The sequence below is a fragment of the Pseudonaja textilis genome, chromosome 5 (genome assembly GCF_049901715.1).
Source record: "Pseudonaja textilis isolate UNSWEBS1 chromosome 5, rPseTex1.2, whole genome shotgun sequence".
NCBI classification, from domain to species: Eukaryota; Metazoa; Chordata; class Lepidosauria; order Squamata; family Elapidae; genus Pseudonaja; species Pseudonaja textilis.
In genome coordinates this window covers 43,598,731-43,618,700 of record NC_141994.1, presented here as the reverse complement: position 1 = coordinate 43,618,700, position 19,970 = coordinate 43,598,731, and the positions used below count along the sequence as shown (strand labels likewise).

Here is a 19,970-nt window from a genome sequence, read left to right as displayed (position 1 = left end):
TGACAACGTGTTGTCAGGAGGAAAGAATCCAACACCTTGAATAAGAAAAGATAGCAGCTGGGCTGGAGCAGGGATGCCACTCCGCACCCTTCGGTCACCACTTGTTGAGAAAGGCTTCTTGATCTGGATTGGTTAGGGCTCTTCTCTCTTTCCCTCCCCTTTCGATAGTCGGAATGATGACACTACTTAGGTACTGAACCCGAGGATAAAAAGGAGCCTATCCATGAAGTGCCTCCTCCTCGAGGCACTAGAGAGGAGCTCGCTAAGGTTTGGTTAGGTTTGGTTGCCAAACGCGTCAAAGACGTCAAGCGGGAAAGGCGTCAGGAATCAACGCCGGTATTACTTATTGTTGGGCGCCGGGCAGAGGACGAGGTGGCAAACGGCCGAGAGCCAGCCAGGGGAACCCGTCTAGAAACGAGCAGCTCCGTTCTGAAGGAGAACAGCAGCAGTTTATGGAGTTTTGAGAAGCGAAGGTTCCTGGTGAAGCGGACGTCTCCTCAGCTGAGCGCGTCGAGTTCTGCCGGGCTTGGTGACAAGTCAAAGCGCGCTCTGAGCTACCGGTAGGAAGCGAAGCAGACGGTCCAGAGCGCCAGCGGACTCTTTGCCCGCTCAGCGGAGGCGCGCGGAGAAAAATGGTCACCTGCAGAAAAATCGGAGGGTTCGCCGTCTCGGACTATGTGGTCTTCGGGATCATGTTGCTTATGTCCGCGGTCATCGGGGTCTACTATGCCTTCGCGGGAGGTGGCCAGAGGACCCGCGAAGCCTTCTTGATGGGGGGCCGCAGCATGACAGCTTTCCCCGTGGCGCTCTCCTTAACGGCCAGCTTCATGTCGGCCGTGACGGTACTAGGCACCCCCGCCGAAATCTACCGCTTCGGGGGCATGTTTAGCCTTTTCGCCATCTCCTATACGCTGATGGTGGTTATAAGCGCTGAGGTCTTCCTGCCCGTCTTCTACCGCCTGAAAATCACCAGCACTTACGAGGTAGGGAGGGAGAGCGACCGGCTAGCCTTACCCCCGCTCACACTTGCGCTCTGGAGAGGTACTCGCCCGTTTCTCTTTGGCTGCAGACTACTGTTTTAGCCACATCCTAGTAATTGTCCATAAATAGTTACTCTCATATTGTTTTTTTCTCCACTCCATCACTCGTTTTCGGAACTCTACATAACTAGGAGGTGGAGGTTAGATTAGAAGGAGTTGAAAACGCTCTTCAGCTTGTCCTAGAGATTTGGACTCTGCAGATGAATCTTCGATCAGCATGTGATCCCAGCAGGCTTGAAAATAATTGAAGGGTAGTTTCTCAAGCTCAGCAACCTGATGTGTGGACCTCAACTAGAATTCCCAACTAGAATTCCCCAACCACAGAGGTCTCCAAACTTGGCAACTTTAAGAAGCTATGCTGGCTGGAGAATTGTGGGAGTTGAAGTCCACAAGTCTTAAAGTTGCCAAGTTTGGGGAACCCTGTCTTAAAAGTTGCACATCTTAAAAGTTGCTAACATTAGTTTAGAGCAGGGGTCGGTTGAGGAATTCTGGGAGTTGTAATCCACAAGTACAATTGCCAAGGTTGAGACCCCAAGTTTAGAGAGCAGAGAACAGCTTCTGGCAAATGAATCTGTTTTCTTATCATATAGACCCCTAGATTCTGCTGCCTGAAGTGATTGTTTCATTTTACGAAATGGAATTATATGTGACTCAACACACAAGTCTTATTGGATAATCATCATCACGAAACCTTAGATCAACAACGTATTAGATCAGCAAAACAATTATGTATATAATAAAGCTTGACGAGGAATGTATATTTATATAAACACTATAGAATGACAAAGATTGACAGATCAAAGCAAGATTGAAGAGTTAGACAACTCTAATAATTCTTCAATAAAATGTTAATTCTTTCTTCAAAGTTACACAAATGTTATAAAGTATTTGTTTATTACAGTACCTAGAAATGCGGTTTAATAAACAGCTGCGCCTGTGTGGAACAGTACTCTTTATTATACTGACGGTAAGAAAATTAATTTTATTCATTTCTTAATGTATGAGATTTCTAAAGTAAATTGACTCAGCATGCCATCTTTCCAAGGTTGGCAAAATGAGGACTCAGATTGTTGTGAGAAATGTGCTCATATTATAAACTGCCCAGAGAGTGCTGTAAAGCACTATGGGGCCGTACATAAGTTTAAGTGCTATTGTTATTGCTTTTGCTAAATTTTATTATTTAATAGCTCTGCAGCAGGTTACATAAGTAAGAAGTTTAATATAGTGTAAATAATAGTGTAAAATAAAGTTGGTTTTTAAAAACAGGAAGTTATGAACTATATTATTTTATATGGAACAAAACTGAAGTACGAAGTAAAAAAAATCTCCACCCCCAATGATAAAGAGAGTTTGATTGCTTATTTAAGTTACAATAGATGTTTAAATAAATATGCTAAAGAATTTTGAATTAAACCTTTTGAATAGGGAAATGTTTTACTGATATTTACACATTTCTTTATAACCTGTAAAGTGGTATATTTGCTATTTAGTTCTTTCTTTGGAATTTACCTTTGATTCAAAACTAAAAGGGTATCTTCAGTCATGTTCTACTCCACTAAAGTTTTCATTATCCTAAAAATTCTCTGGCGCACCAGGAATGTTTCCTGAACAATAGAAGATGAGCTATGGTAAATTTCTTGTCAACTTCAGGAGTTAACTATCACATAACATATTTTATTTCTCAGAATTATGATTAACAAAAGAAAAACAAATTTTAATCAACTTGAGATCTTTCAATGTATAACCATAATTTATGACTATGAATGAACCATGATCACTTTTGAAATCTTTAGTTGTTCAGGAACTCAACAATATTCTTAGAATAACCTGTTTATTTAATTGATCAAATTTATAGGCCACCCTATAAATCACCCTGTATAAGTGACTGAGTGGCTTACAAATAATTACTGTTACTTTGCCTGCAGTAATGCTCCAGACAGTAATGTTCTGCATTTTATCATGATTATGATAGTTTCTTATTTATTGATTTTGAAAATGAAAACTATTCTCATTTTATTGATATTTTGTGTAAATGCTATTGAAACCTATCACTTTTATCAACATGCCTGTCTTATATTGTTTGGATTTAATTCACCGTGCAATTCAGTACTGAACTGTTTCCACAGTTGTTGGAAGGCCAAGACGAGCAATTTGTGTTGTTTATTTATTTTTCAGATACTTTACACTGGAATTGTCATTTATGCTCCAGCTTTAGCTTTATATCAAGGTAACTTTAAAAAAATCAAATAAAATTAATGCAGAACAATTTGGAGATTTTTCGACTATCTGCTGATTCTGAACATGTTTATATAACTCAAGTTGAAATATCAGAATATTAGGTTCAATAATGTTGAAAAGTGATATAACTAAATTAAGCTACCTAGCTTAAATAGCTTAGGTTTAATTAATTCTAAATATTGAATAAAGATTCACATGAATTAGAAAAGTATTAGAGGTAATCCTCGACTTATTACCACAATTGATCCCAACATTTCTGTTGCTCAGCAAGATGGTTGTTAAGTGAATTTTGCCTCATTTTACAACCTTTCTTGCCACAGTTGTTAAGTGAATTGCTGCAATAGTTGGTAACACAGTTATAAAATGAATCAGGCTTCCTCATTAACTTTGCATGTGTATGCCCCTGGTGGAGACTGACTCTGAGGGAGAGGAGGAACAGCTGACAGGGAGTGGAAGTGTGGCTCCGGAGGTTGTGGAGGAGGCTGAGGAAGGGCAGAGGCCGGCTGAGCAGTCAGAGGAGGACCCAGGCCCATCCCCTATCTATCGTAGGGCACACAGGGAGGAGAGGATAAGGCGAGTTATGATCTACTCGGGAGGAGAGGGACTTGATCCTCTTCATGGGCTGCAGGTGTGAGAACTGCATAAGAGTTTGGATCTGCATACTGGCAAACACTGGAAACAAAGTGTGTTTTATTTTGGTCTGAAGTTATCTTGGTTGGCATCCTTCCAACAAACTCTGCCTTGTTATCCCCTTGAATTTGGTAAATACTTCTGTTCCATTGTGGAAACTTCATCATTGTAGTTTGTTTGGTTTTTTTATTTCACCTCTATCTGCTCATTAAATTTGGACTATATTGCTTTCTTTTGAAGACTATTTTTGAGTATGTTTTATTTCCAACTGAGTATTATTGAACAGTGGGGCCAAGTTGGAGGCATTAAAGGACATTTATTTATGTTTTGGATTTTGTTACGTTTGTGGTACACTCTGGGTCATCACAGTATGTCAGAAGGTTGCTAAAAGTGATCACATGACTCTGGGATGCTGTAACATCATAAATATGAACCACTTTCCAAGCACCTGAATTTTGATGACATGGTTATAGGGATGCCACAACAGTCGCATGAAACATGGTCATACATCATTTTTTTCAGTGCCATTGTAACTTTGAACAGTCCACTAAATGAATGATTGTACATTGACAACTACTTGTACAATTAATTCTCTTAAATATGTGATCAGTTCACAATTAATCTTGTATGTAATATTTGTAATACAATGCAAATTTCTGTTATAATTATTTTCATTCTTATTATTTCACAAAAACCTAAATATTTATGTTCTACATTATTTTTTATAATAGCCTTCAATAATACATATATAATAATCATATATTTTTAATCAATCCTGCAACAAGAACATTATTAGACTCACTCTTTTGTTTACAGATTTAGACTATCTGCATTATTCCAGGAAAGTTGTCTATTCAAGAACATATTGCAATCCCATATCAGTTAATTTTTAAAATTATGTTAATATGCTTTGGATTAATCATTTTCTGCTATTTTAATTTTTTAAAAAATATTTTGTACTTTTTCTTCTTTAGTTACAGGAATTGATTTATGGGGTGCAGTTGTTGGAACCGGAATAGTCTGTACTTTCTACTGCACACTGGTAAGTTTGCAATTATTTTGAAAATTGGCTACAACATTGGCTAAAAGTTTAAACACTTAATCAAACAAATTCATTATATTTACTTCTATTATTTTAAGTACAGATAGTCCTCAACTTACAACCACAATTAAGCCCAACATTTCTGTTGCTAAGTGAGACATTTGTTAAGTGAATTTTGCTCCATTTTATTTTACTTTTTGCCGCAATTGTCAAGTGAATCACTACAGTTGTTAAGTTAATAACACGGTTGTGAATCTGGCTGCGAATGTTACAACTATGAACAGCTACCAAGTATCTGAATTTTAATCATGTTACCATCAGGATGCTGCAACAGTTGTAAATGTGAAAAACAGTGTTATAAGTCACTTTTTCTGTGCCTTTTTAACTTTGAATGGTCATTAAATGAACGGTTGTAAGTCGAGGACTACTTGTAACCTGCATTAAGCAAAGATGTTTGTATGGCTTGGATAAGAAATGCACTGAATGTCTTAGACTCCAATGACTATTATATTTCTTTTAATATTAGTTAGTTGTCTTGTATTTTAATCCATGTCTTTTCTTATCCATCCAGGGTGGTCTAAAAGCAGTGATTTGGACAGATGTTTTTCAAGCTGCAGTCATGATTGCTGGATTTTTATCTGTGATTATACGTGGTGTGATAGTACAAAATGGGTTTGGAAATATAATAAATGATGCCTATCATGGAGGAAGATTGCATTTCTGGGAGTAAGTATTTAATTTATTTCAGCTGGAGAAGAAACTTTCAAATATACATTATTTGTTATGTAGTTATTTTTGAACCATTTCCAGTAATAGAAAGGCAGAGGGATTTAATTTTATCACCGGGGTGGTGGTGAAAATTAACAATTCTGTCCCTCCCAGCTTTTTTTTTTTACTTTATTTATTGAAAAAATAAAGGAGAGGAGAAGAACTCTCTTTCTGGAGGAGAGAAGGGGTTAAAGTAAGGGAAAGGTTTTGGGAAGCTTGGCCTGAAGCTGCTACCTTAGAATGCAGGGTCTGGTTACCCGAAGACTAGAAAGTGCCAGAAGAAGTTTGCAGTCTCCCAATGGCCAGTTGACCAAGGCAGAAAGCTCCAAAGGCAGCTGCCATTTTTGCAAGGAATTGTCATGTCATGGCAAGATGGAAGGAAGGGAGACAGGTGGACAGGTGCTGCAGCACTCCAATGGTTGGTCATAAGGGTGAAAGATCCACGGGGGCACTGGAACCATCATAAATTTAAAACAGAGTCATATGTAGTTTGAGGGTATCTGTTGTAACTTTGAACATTTATTTATCTGGAGGACTACCTCTATATAATAAGTTTTAAAAATGTGTTCCATGCTTTCAGTACCCCTACTTAATATTTAACATTCTTAATAGGTTTTCAAATTAAGCTTGTGAAATATTCATTGAAAGAAAATATAAAGCAGTGTTTAATGGACATATGATCAGTTAGCTAATACTATAAAATGCATTTTTATTCAATGTAGCTTCAATCCTAATCCTTTGCAAAGGCATACATTCTGGACAATTGTTGTAGGTGGTACTTTTACCTGGCTTGGTATATATGCAGTCAATCAGTCTCAAGTTCAGCGATATCTTTCCTGCAAAAACAGATTTCAAGCAAAATTGTAAGTTAACATATTCTGTTTGTTTGCTCAAGGATTTTCATTTAAATTGCATTCTCAACATCAGTGTCCAATAATGATACAACCTAAATACTTATAAGGTAGTATGTATTACAGCATTTTTAAAATGCAAAATGACATTGTTGAAGGGCATAAACCACAACTATAAAAATCAATTATCAAATTATTTATTACCAATATTATTACATTTTCAAACAGTTATGGAACTTTGATTTTACTGATTTATGTATGTGTAAATAATGTCCTTATGAAGGGCATAATTAACTGTTGACATAGACATTGGAAATTAACTGTCCAATCTGTGTTTTAAACAAAGAGCTAATTTTGCTGTTCAAAGTATCTGCTGACAGGATGATAACAATTTAAAAAGAGCATCATTTGCATACTGTTTGGAAATTAGTTCTCACATATTATATCTGTTACTTCTTGGCAACTGTATTTTAAAATTTCAAACTGACCTAAAGCTAGCCCAAAATAATACCTCATACTGTTCAATATGATGCACATTATACTGTATATTTATTTGTCTCCATATTCTTCTAACATCTTACTCTTGAGGTACGTTTACAATAATAAGAATATTACAATGTTTTAAATCCTTATAAAAATAATTAAAAACCAGGAAGAGTTGTTTTAATTTATGTGTGGAAAACCACTTGAAATCCTGGCAAGTCAGATAGTGATTTTTATACATATGTAGCTATTTACATTTGCTGGAATATTTGCACAACTTTTTAAGCCAAAGAATCCAGTACATTCCTATCTAACAAAGACTTTTCCTGCCAAAGAGGAAACGAATGCAGATACAATAGCATGGAATGTATAATGCTTATATAATGCTACAAAATTATGATATTTCTACACAAGGTAAAAAAAAACACCTCTTGTTTGTTTTCTTATAGATCTCTTTATTTAAATCTTGTGGGACTCTGGATAATTCTTACATGTGCAGTGTTTTGTGGATTAGTAATGTACTCTGTTTTTAAAGACTGTGACCCATGGACAGCAAAATGTGTGGCAGCATCAGACCAGGTTTAGTATTAAAACATTCTTAAGTAATGCTAAATAAACATCAGGGCTATCGTTTTCAGTTTGCTATTGGCATATGATTTGATTACAGGGAGTTACTAGGAGCAATTATAAGAAACCCATTTTGAAGGAAACAGTTAAGGAATTAAAAACATTACATTTTCGGATAATGTCTCCCAAAGAATGCCATGAATAATTGAGGAATTAAATTAATGTTGTATTTTTATGCCAATTTTGAACTATGAATTTATCTTCCTTGTAAAAATGCAATTTGAAAGATTATTTTACACATACTTTTAGCACATTTAGCCCTTGTAAATGAGGCAGAAGAGTGTAAGAGAAGAAAACATACATAAAAATAAAAGTATAAAACATATGTGATATTTGCATTTTTTAGCTCATGCCTTATCTGGTATTGGAAATTTTACAAGAGTTCCCAGGAATGACAGGTCTTTTTGTTGCTTGTGCTTATAGTGGAACTTTAAGGTAAGTCAATTCAAAATTCAATAGGCAGAGAAGAGGGAGGTTTCAATAGAGTAAAATGGCAATAGCAACCTTATAACAAGTGCAATAGTATACCCATTAAACTCAAGAAGACTTACTTCTTAACAAATATGTATGGTTGTATTTTAATGGGATTTCCAAGTAAACAGGTGTATACATTTTCCCCTTAAAACCATCTATACAGCCACTCATCCCAGTTCCGCATATAGGCTTAGGTAGCATAGACTATACAATTATTTTAAGTGATGCAGATATTAATTAATCTAAATGTGAGCTGAGAGCACATACTTTATTTGTACATTAGAAACTGTATTTTATGAGAATACTGTTGCCTTTTGACTTAAAATGTTTTAACTAATAACTTTTAGTAATTATAATATTAGTAAATAAAAAGAAAAGTAAACTTAGGAAATTTTTACAGAGAAATGAAAGTCACTGGTTTGGTACATTGTGCAAAACCAAAATGTGCTTTTTTAGCATAAGCCATGAATCCATTGTGGTATATACTAATCATGACTTATTATATGTTATAATAGGTCAGTAATTGTTGGTTTCTGGTTTCTTTAATGTTTCATTAGGAACTTCTTTGAACAGATTGCAGAGTGTTTAAATTATGCCTTTTTTTCTAAGTAATAGATAAAACAAGTTGAAAAACTAATGTCTTTCAACTATTGTAATTATAAAGCTGTTTCACTTTAACAACAGAAATAATAAGTATTATAGTAACTATCTGATTGCAAATGAAATACACCTTTAAAATGATATGAAATTACATGAACTCTACTTTATCTGCATTAGTACAGTGTCCTCTAGCATCAATGCTTTAGCTGCTGTGACTGTAGAGGACCTCATTAAACCCCATTTCGTATTAACTGAAATTAAATTTTCTTGGATTTCTATGGGGATGAGTAAGTATATATTAATATTTATTTTAAATTTAAATTATCTTAAGGAGGATAGTGTTAATTTGTTTTTAAAGTGGTTTATTAAATCTTATAATTACTATTTTTAAAATATATTAACTATTATTTTGTAGTATTACACATAAGCTAAATGGCTATAGTCTTAAAGAAAAAGTCTGTACAGTGAAAAAAGCATACTATTATGATTGGTTGCACAGTCAGCCAGATGTTTAGACTGGATTTGACATTGTTACTGTTGTTGTTACTGTTATTGCTATTGTTATTATTATTATTGACAAAGAACAGCCTGACTTTTGTCTACTGCTAATAAATAAATAAAAACCTGTTATTTGACCTCTTTGTGTGCATCATTCACATAGGTTTCTTTTATGGTTTTGTGTGCATTGCTATGGCTGCTTTGGCATCAGTTCTAGGAGGATTATTACAGGTATCTTTAATCATTTCTTTGTTAAGAAATCTCTCTGGAAAACAAACCCTAACCCTTATTCCTTTCAATGGATTCTTCTTTTTTATACTTTGGACTTACTTTGATTGTAGTATTAGCACTGAGTAAACCTCAATAGCGTAAGCTAGTACAGTCCATAACCTTCAATGAAGAAGAGGCCTTCATCCTGCGGTGAATTGATTCAGCATGAGCGCAGGATAGGTGCAGTGTAAGAGTGCAATACAAACATGTGACATGTCAATAAGACATTTACAATTAAAATCAGTAAAAGTCAACTAAAAGTCAGCATAAAATACTTTGCTTTTTCTTCTTCTTTCCTTTTCCTTTGTTTGTGTCTGTCTGCGTTTATGTGCATTTATTGTTTTAAAAGCTATTTTAAAGTGGGGCAAATGATGGCAGAGAAAATATAAAGGAAGGGAATAATTTCCTCATAGGTAATTTCTACTTTTCAAGGCAAGTTTCTTTCAATTATATTTGTCTCTAGTTTGAAAAATCAGAACCCAACCAATTCAGCATGGGCAATTGAAGTGGGGAAATCGTTTGCAGGGAAAGGATTAACTATACCTTCTCATCACTCTTTCCTATTACTAATTGTGCAGTATCTTAATAAATAATGTTTCCTATCTGTAAGTTAATGTACTATTGCCTATGTGGTATTCTACACATGTGCTGGAGAAGATCACAGTTTCCGAAATGTGTACCTACAATATATTTGTTTTAGTCATGCTCGCTGAACGTTCTGAATCCCAACATATCAGCAAGACATCAATTAGAGAATGTTCTAATAAATAATCACTATTTTGGTTTTGAATATTTTCCAATAGAAATGAATAAGCGTATTATAAATAAATATTGTCTTTTCATTTTAACATGTTTAAATGAAAATGAAGCTTTTTAGCATTGTTTATACATTTTAATCCTTCAAATGTATAACTTAATGTTTTCCTTAGGCAGCATTGACCATTTTTGGTATGATTGGTGGGCCTCTCCTAGGACTCTTTTCCTTGGGAATCCTTTTTCCATTTGTCCACGCTATGGTAAGAAAATCTTCTGTTTATAGTACTATTTATTTAATTGCTGCCCCATCTTCAGATTCAAGACATTCCCCAGTCTCCTTGTATTTGAAGCTATTAAATGTATCAATTCAAACCACAGTGAATTGTAAGCATATTGGTGAACCTTAGCTTTCTTTTAGTTTTGGTATACTGTAGGGGCATAATGTTTTTCTCAGAAACAATATCAACAGGATGACTTGGAAATACTTCTCTTTCTGGAATTCTAAATTATATTAAAAAGTTCTGTGGCTGCTTTTAGTTAGGATAAGTGGTTTACACACTCTTAAATAACTAATGTAGCATCTGTTATATTACTAAAAATAAAATGTTCAGAAATTATGGTGGGATTTATTTCTTACACCTGTACTTTTCTTTTAAATGTGCTCAGATTCTATTTCTTGTTTTATAGGGTGCATTTATAGGTCTCATCTGTGGATTTGTTCTTACCCTTTGGATTGGAGTTGGATCTCAGATTTATAAGCCGCTGGCAATAAGGACCTTGCCATTAACTCTTTCAGTTGCAGGCTGTAACGCAAGCAGCCTAAGCACAGGCATTTATGCAATGGCTTCCACAGAGCTGCCAGCTTTCAAAATTGAAAATACTGAGAGGTATATGCCAAATAAATTTATTAACCATCCACTTAATATGTAATATTTAATTATGCCAGGCACAGTAAGTCTTTTATTGCTAACTAATGTTATTTTTTGCATAGTGGGATTTGAGACCCACTCAAGTATACATTTTTCTGTTCATGTTTACAAAGTACATTAACACTTTGCAGATCACATGCAGAGAAAGTGATAATTATTCATTTCCATTGCTATTGATTTGTCCAGTGATGTTAATTTGCTTCTGCTAGTACTTTTATACATATAATATACATTTTATATGAAAATGTATATTTAAATTCAAAAGAAAAATGGCAAAATCCCATAATTTTAGGTGTTACTGAACAATTGATATATCTGTTGGGATGGATTCACACATTGTGCTAAGCCATTATTTGTTTAATCATGATTCACTAATTAAGCCACAATTATATATTTGCCATTAACTATGATTACTACATTGGCATGACTGAATATATTGCACACAGTCAAAATGAAGTAAACTAATGATAGTTTAATATGTTAGGTAAACCTGGCCACTATAGTGTATCTCCTGCCAAGAAACATCATGTTTTAAAGTCCTGAAGACAAACCTTTGGTTATGATAGTACAATTAGAACAAATCTGGGATTATGTTTTAATTGTGATTGCTTTTAATCTCTGTATTATCTTCAGATACAGAGAAGAAAAGCAGCTACTTTGCTTTGGTTTTCATTAGCTTGAAAGCCTAGACTCACTTTTGAGTAATCTGTGATTGTAATCAAGAATGTACACAAGGGTGGCCAAAGTCAAGCAGAATGACAAAAGGAACTTTGTGCTGCTGCAATGAAAGCTCTGCCTGCTTTGTGCATACACAATACTGTTGTGGGCATGAGACTGTTTTCTTTGTATGAATGAAGACAGCAAGAGCCTTTGATTATGACTACATTACTGCTTTACTAAACTGTTTTAAATATTTACATTTAATATAACATTGTGAGATTTCATATGAATTGTGGAAATACATCAATAAATTCTATTTTTGTCTATCTAGACCCATCCTGGCAGATACTTTGTATTCCTTATCCTATCTGTATTTAAGTGCAGTTGGTACTCTGATTACAATTGGTGTAGGAACAGTTGCTAGCCTTTTGACAGGTAATTAATGATTCCTCTGTTTTTTGCTTTTATTCAAGTATAGATTTATTTCCAGAAGAACATAATGCAAACCCTGCTCTGCATAAAATCATATCTAACTTTATAATGCAAGATGTTAGATTAGATTTCTGCTTTGCAATTGCATCGATACCTGGATTTTTAGAACCCCAACATTAAATATCCATTGGGAATTGAGTTTTAATTTATAATATTTTATTTATTTATAATATTAATTTTTTTAATTTATAATATTTATAAATATTTTATTTACTTATAATATTTTATTTATAATATTAATCTTTTAAACCTTGAAAGTTTAATTTACGTTTTTTTTTCTTTTATAATAAAAGTCTGCCCATATTTCAGAGCCTGGGCAAATAAAGTATCTTATTCATTAAAATAATATACATTGATTTAGAATAATTGGATTTCTTATTGCATAACAATTTCTTTTGCAATCTTGTTTGAAAGTCAGGAACTCTGATTGCTTTAATAAGTAACACAAAGATGCTGAACTTACCTGAGAAGTGCTTTTACAAGCTCACGAGCATTTCTAAATCTTTTCAAAGTGTGTCCAGCCTAATATACAGTCAAACAAATAATTTGGTATATGATAAATCTTCATGTTATTTTAAACTGTAATTTATTTAGGTGTCTGAATTTATCAACCTGATTTGAATTTGCAGACAACCTCACCTAGTTGTTTGCAAATTCAAATCAGGCAGAAAAAATTCAAGTTTACTTCAGATGCATGAAAAATGGTTTCATTGGCATAAGCACTTATGAATATTACAGAACACAAACATCTTATCAAAATAGAATTGTTATGTATCCTAGAGGAGTGTCAGGAGTAAACCACCAGCCCTATAACTGAATAATTCAACTGTTCTACTGCTAAAGCCTATACACAGGAATCTTCTGACTGTTGGTTTGCACCTGGGTGAGAGTAGATAAGGTTCAATAGCAAGGGAGATTGGACTTCATCCTCTTGTGTCTGCTAGGGAAGACCTCCCCAACTTTTCCAGTTTTGCTGACCAGAGGGATGGGGGGAAGGGATGGTTCTGCGTGAGTATATGTGCTTGCCTGCTGCTCGTGCAAATGGGGATGTGTGCCTGCACTCGCTCACCACTTCTGTGACCCAGTTCTGAACGGCATAAAGCCCAGTAGTGGGATATGGCCCAATGGGTTCCTGCACTAGGGATTTCCTGCTTGACTCTTCTTACTGGCTCAGCCAGTCTCTCTCCCACACAGAGGTTGTTTGAATAACATCTGATTCAGACGAGTGATGGCTGCATAAAAATGTACTGTGTTGTAAATTGTGTTCATTTCCTGCCACAATTTGAATTTGTTATTTTTACATCTTTAAACAATTTAGGGCTAGAACATCTAAAGCAGAGGTGGTATTCTGCAGGTTCTGACCAGTTCTGGAGAATTGGTAGCGGAAATTTTGAGTAGTTTGGAGAACCAGCAAATACCTCCTCTGACTAGAGATTTTACAGTATCCTTCCGCTGCCACACCCAGCAGGCCACACCCACAGAACTGGTAGTAAAAAAAAAATTGATTCCCACCACTGATCTAAAGAATGATTGCTGTCCTGTAAATTCCTGCTTTTTTAGACTATGTGGAGGAGTCTTTTCCAACCTGTCATCTTCTGTGTGTTATGAACTATTCCCAGAATTTCCAGTCTGGCTGTGGTATAACATAGGTTGGAGAAGACTGATTTAGGAAGTGTCTGATAGACTTTGGCCAGTCGCTATCTGTCTGTCTTTTTCTATCTCTCTCGCAGGGTTATTGTTGTGGGAAAATAGGAGGAGGAAGGAGTTTTAGGTATATTCACCACTTTGAATTATTTATAAAAATAATAAAGGTAGGATTTTAAAAACATCTAAATAAATAAATAAACATGTAAACATCCCAGTTCACATGGTTCTTCTACATCAAAAAGCAGACCTTCTGTCATATGTTTGCACTATTTTATATGAAGTTTCTTATTAGCTTGATGTCTTTATAGATTTATTGATTTAACACAATTTGGATATGTTTAACTGAAGTAAATAGGTAGGATATAGATTTGTAATCATGAATAAATAAATTGTTCAATTCAAGAAACATTGGTTGTTTATTCATTTATCAAATTTACATACTGATCATCTCTCTGAAGTGATTCTGTGTAGTGTACAAATAAAGATATACAATTATATAAAAAGACATAAGTAAAAACAAAGATAAAAACAGAAGTAAAAACAAGTTAGAAAAATTAAAAAGTTATTATCTCATGCCATCTCATGTTAATACTAGTGTTACTATTTTGCACAAATAATAATTTAACTATACAGATTCTAAACTGTGTGTGAATGTATTTTAACTAACCTCATAAATGTTTTTCAGGAGGACTTAAGCAGACTGTGGACAAAAAATTATTACTCACCAAAGAGGATATTTTTTGTAATTTCTCAGGTGGTAAATTGAAACAAGTATGTATACATTATTTTATTTGACTCCAGACAGATAAGGATTGCAAAGAAACAAATCCAAAATGACAGAGGGTCCAAACACACTTTATCAGAAGATGCATTTATTAGATACTCCAACTTCAATCCATTTAGTGCTTGAGGTGCTTTGAACAAACTAGTGCTTTGAATTGAGCACAGAAATAGTACTCTTGTCAATACACTCCAGTCACATAATTTTATAGATTTCTCCCCAATTAGTCAGGTAATAATTATATTTTATTAAATTAAGTTTTCATATTATCTTCAAAGATAGGTCGAAGTACAATCCATTGCAGAGGTCAAAATTATATTATTATTATTATTATTATTATTATTATTATTATTATTATTTCTATGATGTGGTTTTGCTGTTATCAGGTTTTTTTGCCCCCAATATTTACTCCAACAATATTATTCTTGGCTGTTTTCTGAATAAATAATTGGCCACTGTCAGAACGACATTGAGAGAGATGTATAATAGGGATATACATATTATAGATGATTTTGGTCAATTTTTTTTGAACAGCCAACTATGTACTTTAATCTCACCATAGAAAAGATTTCATGTTTTTATGAAGACATTTCAGCTGCTATATAATTCAGATTTTATGAAACAGTATTTTAAAAATAAATTCTGCAGCTTTAAATAATCACCCCACTGTTACTTTTTTATATAACTTTATAGTTCCAAGAAGCAGTAGATTAATAAATTTGTTTAAATTTGTATCGAATCTAGCATATAAATAATACATTTTATATGTTTATAACCTGTTGGAAAGTAAATTCGATCATTAAATTATTATACTTTTCTGGCTATGAAATATTACATAAAAGAAGAAAATCACTATTTAAGAAGTTCTGGATCTTAAAAGTACCTAATTCTTAACTAGCTTTTGTTATAGAGCTGAAGGCACTAGGGATATAACAGAAGAGTCCTTTATCAGATTCTGCTACTGTAGTGATGTCCAAGGAGGAAGGTCAAAACCTGCAAAATGGAAGGTTTGGTATCATGGTCTAAATCAGGGGTCTTCAAACTTGACAGCTTTAAGACTTGTGGACTTCAACTCCCAGAATTCCTCCTCCAATCATGTTAGCTCAGGAATTCTGGGAGTTGAAGCCCACAAGTCTTAAACATGCCAAGTTTGAAGACCCTTGATCTAAATTCTACCTCTTTTGTACATGCATCAACATTGCATACAAGTACACAAATGGCAGGGCTTTGATTTTTGACATCATACCCACCATTTTCCAGATATTTATACTACTACTTGGATGGACAATTCTGGCAAGTGGAAATTTTTATTACATCCTCTGCTATATATGAGCACTAAAAAGCCACCCCAGAAATTATTCTACTCACGGGACTCTGACTTTCTCAAAATGTTAGATGATGAAAGCCTGGCTTCATGAGTTAGGCTATAGAGGTTTTTGCAGAGTGCTTTCTTTTACAAACAAAACTCTTTTTTATAACATTGTCTAAACCAATCAAAAGTCAGAAACAACCCTTTTTAGGCACTATGTCTTAAAAATGAAACCCTTGATTGGCTTATACAATTTTTATTTACAATAAAATTAATTCTGAAAAGCTGAAATAATTTGCAATTATATTATTAAATAACATTTCTTTGTTGGTTATCTTTTATTAACTATGTGAAAAATCTAGCATTTCTATTTGCTAACATTAGCTAACATTAGTGAGGGAATTGTTTATGCATACCTTTATTCAATGAAAGACTTTTCAGTTCCTTTTGGAAATCTTGCCCCTTCTAAACTTCCGAAAGGATGGTGTACCAAAGAAAGGGGTGAAGATTGGAATCTTGCATTTTTGTTTGTATAAGAGGCTAGCTTTCAGTTTATCATATCTTAATTAGAACCCTGTTTAAAAATTTATTTGAAATATATTTATTTATTGAACCAATTTATATGGCTGCCTCAACTCACATAGAAAGTCTCTGGGCTGCTTAAAAAATTAAAAATCCACAGCACAGAAACCCATATCACCCTACCTCCATCTCTCCACCAACCTGATAATAACCAAGAAGCAGGATTATTCTTGAGATATTTAGGATTTAGACCAGGAGTGGGATATGATAGGGCTAACTACCGGTTCGGGATTTACGAGGTTCAGCGATTTATAATGTGCTTCCCTGCACACTGCAAGCGCGTGCCTGTAAATCGTCAGCAGCAGCTGCCTGCAGAGAAGCAGCCTTTGAAACAGCCCTCTTTTCCTGCTTTTTTAACTGCAGCTGTGCCTCGTTTGGCAGCTGAAGTTGAAAAATCAGGAAATAAAGATCAGGTAAGAGCCTGGGTGGGTGGATGGGCAAAAACTTCCGCAGACATAGAACTGGTTCTATATTTGCTGTTCTTCAGAGCTACCGGTTCTACAGAGGTGGACAGAATCAGTAGAAACCCACCCCTGATTTAGACCTTTTGTTGGTATAAAATCAGTATCTAGGCTTTGGTTTCAATACAGAAATTGAAAGCCTATGAGGATGTTCCATTTGTCTTATTTACACTTGACAGCAGATAAACAGATATATTTAGCTGAAATAACAGACTATTTTCAAAGACCCTCTGATAGAAGAAATACCCATTGCAATAATCTAATCCTGCAATTGCCAATGTAATGAAAATGTTGTTTTCAGTAGTAAGTGCAGCTAATGTATTGACCCAAGCCGGTAAATATTATCCTGGGCCGCCACTGTGACTTGGGCATTTAAGAAGAATGCTGGAACCTTCTCAAAACTGTATCTGATCACTCAGGGGATTATTAAGCAATAAAAATTCCTCAAACAGTAAATTATTTTTTAAATCTGTTTTGTTTATGATTAAATATAAACTCTCATGAGCACCTCATTTTATTTTTTATTTACTTGTATTCATGCCTTTATTAATTTTTTTTACAAGGAATTCAAGGGAAGCGAACATATCCAACACACCTTCCTCCTGCTATTATCCCCACAGCAACAACACTGTGATGTGAGTTGGGCTGAGAGAGACTGATTAGCCCAAGGTCACCCAACTGTCTTTCATGGCAAAGGCAGGATGAGAGCCCATGGTCTTCCACTGACTAGCCTGGTACCTTAACCACTAAACCAAACTGCTTATTCATAAGGTGTGGCACACTGATCATTTTTAAAGTACCATTGAGGAACTAAGTAATTTTGTAATATAAGGAGCACCAGTTTGGTCTAGTGATTAAGGTCTGGCCTAGAATTCATGAGATGGTGATTTCTAATCCTATCTTAGGCATGAAAGCTAGCTGGACTATCCAATTAGTCATAAGGTTGTTGTTGTGGAGAAAATAGAAGAAGGCAGGAGGATTAGGTATGTTCACCACCTTGAATTATTTATATAAAAAATAGGTAGGATTAAAAAATAATAATAAATAACTGCTATAACTTATCAAGAGTTACTGAATGATTTGAAATTATAAAAAAAGTCATTAATAATTGGTCCCTTCTTGAGTACAATTCAGTGTCATGCTGTTAATCCTTAAATCCCTACATGGTTTGATACCCAGATAGCTATAAGTTTTTCTTCTCCACCAGAAACCTTTTCCCCAGGATAATTTGCCTGGTACCAATATTACTATTATTTTGTCACTAAGAAAAATCTCATCTATTTACTAAGCTGTTGCATTTATGATTACATATATTGTTCTTTATTACATTTATTATAAACATATATTTTGTTTTTCAGGAAGATAAAACAGTTTTGAACGGCACACCAAACAATGAAGGAACTGACAATCCAGCCTTCAATCATATTGAAATGGCGACAGACAATAAAAATGGAAATGACACTTATTTGTGAAAATGTTGGATACTTCGCTAAAGTTGAAAGCTATTTCAAATGTATGAACATGGAATACAACTAAAAGTTTTGTTCATGAGAATACGTTAGAAATTTCATTCTAACGTGAACTTTTGCCCACTCATATTTTAACTTCATTCTATATTGGCTGGGACATTGCTAAAGATTACATTATGCAAAAAGTAACTGCAAAAATATGGGAACAATAACAAATCCAACATTCTGATTTCAGAAGATATGTGAAGCTCATTTTGGAAATTAATGCCTGTTACACCACTGTGTGCAAAATGAAAACTATGTTATGAATATTTTTTATTATTTCTTTGGTTGTTGGCTGTGTGTATTTGGGAGTAAGATCAAATAACTCAATGAAACTTTATTTCTGAGAAAAAAATACATACAATTGCACTGCTATGTTTTATTTTTCAAAAGCTTCATTTATTTGTTTTTAGCATCTCCCAGACTGTTACACATTTCTTCACGCCCTGATTTTTGCATGGTAACATGGATTATTGCCCATGTGTAGATCTCATGTGGAACTTTTTCTCCTGGATCCTTTATGGTCAGGGTACTAAAATTGCAGAAAGGTTAGGTATATTGATGGTTACATATACAATTCCCTATTTCAAATGTCTTCCTTATAACATCTTCACAGCGCAGTAAGAGAGCTTATGTTATCAGGTTAAAACTAAAAAAAAATAGCCCTACAATTTATTTCAATTGATTTTGCATCCTGATGTAAATTTGTGAGAGATGGTCCAATGTGAGTTATTCAACAGAGATCAGAATATAATCCTACGTTTATTCAGAAATAAGTCCTTTTATATTAAAAGAGAAATGTTTTATTGCAACCCCAAACATCTTGGTGCTTTTCAAGTTGGCTTTTTATTTAAAATCTTTAAAACTTTTAAAACTTTTTTTAAAAATGGAAAGCAGTAAAGCTACCATTCTTCTTCTCTTTGCCAAAGAACAGATCTTCGTACGCCATGGACTCAGAACACTGAAGAAAAAAAAAAGTGGTACAAATCAAAGATTGGAGCTTTGGGGCTAAAATTGGGAAAGGGAGTTTAGGTGGATGGCTGAAATTGCCAATAAGAGTTTGGGACTAGATAGCATTTGTGTGATGGAATAATGAGATACATGGCTGTAAGTCAGGGATGGGATTCTACCGGTTCACTCTGAAGATCAAGGTATTTCCTTTTTTTCCCTCCCCCCCCCAAAAAAGATCAGCTGTGCCATGCGATTTACATTAGCTAGAAAACAGGAAATAGCTGGATTTCTTGCTTTCTAGCTAATCTAAATCACTCGGCACAGCTGATTTTCCCTCCCCTTACTGTTGTACTGCTTTGCCCAGGAGACT

The 19,970-nt window shown here is 34.4% G+C and overlaps 1 protein-coding gene across 1 annotated transcript; it reads left to right on the top strand.

Annotated features, from left to right (window-relative positions):
* The first annotated feature begins 26 nt into the window (after positions 1–26).
* On the top strand, positions 27–19,470 carry LOC113434679 (sodium-coupled monocarboxylate transporter 1-like). The gene is made up of 15 exons (XM_026697970.2): positions 27–983; positions 1,942–2,007; positions 3,216–3,267; positions 4,883–4,950; positions 5,522–5,676; positions 6,441–6,581; positions 7,502–7,631; positions 8,026–8,114; positions 8,931–9,040; positions 9,415–9,482; positions 10,451–10,537; positions 10,965–11,164; positions 12,198–12,301; positions 14,691–14,776; positions 18,497–19,470. Exons 1-15 carry the CDS (start codon positions 633–635, stop codon positions 18,608–18,610), a joined length of 1,821 nt encoding a protein of 606 aa, XP_026553755.1. The 5' UTR covers positions 27–632; the 3' UTR covers positions 18,611–19,470.
* The last annotated feature ends 500 nt before the right edge of the window (positions 19,471–19,970 follow it).

Excerpts from the sequence above, each read along its gene's own strand:
- LOC113434679 (XM_026697970.2), top strand. The coding sequence starts at position 633 with ATGGTCACCTGCAGAAAAATCGGAGGGTTCGCCGTCTCGGACTATGTG. Across the intron at positions 8,115-8,930 it reads GCTTATAGTGGAACTTTAAG|TACAGTGTCCTCTAGCATCA; the intron begins GTAAGTCAATTC and ends TATCTGCATTAG. Across the intron at positions 11,165-12,197 it reads AAAATTGAAAATACTGAGAG|ACCCATCCTGGCAGATACTT; the intron begins GTATATGCCAAA and ends TTGTCTATCTAG.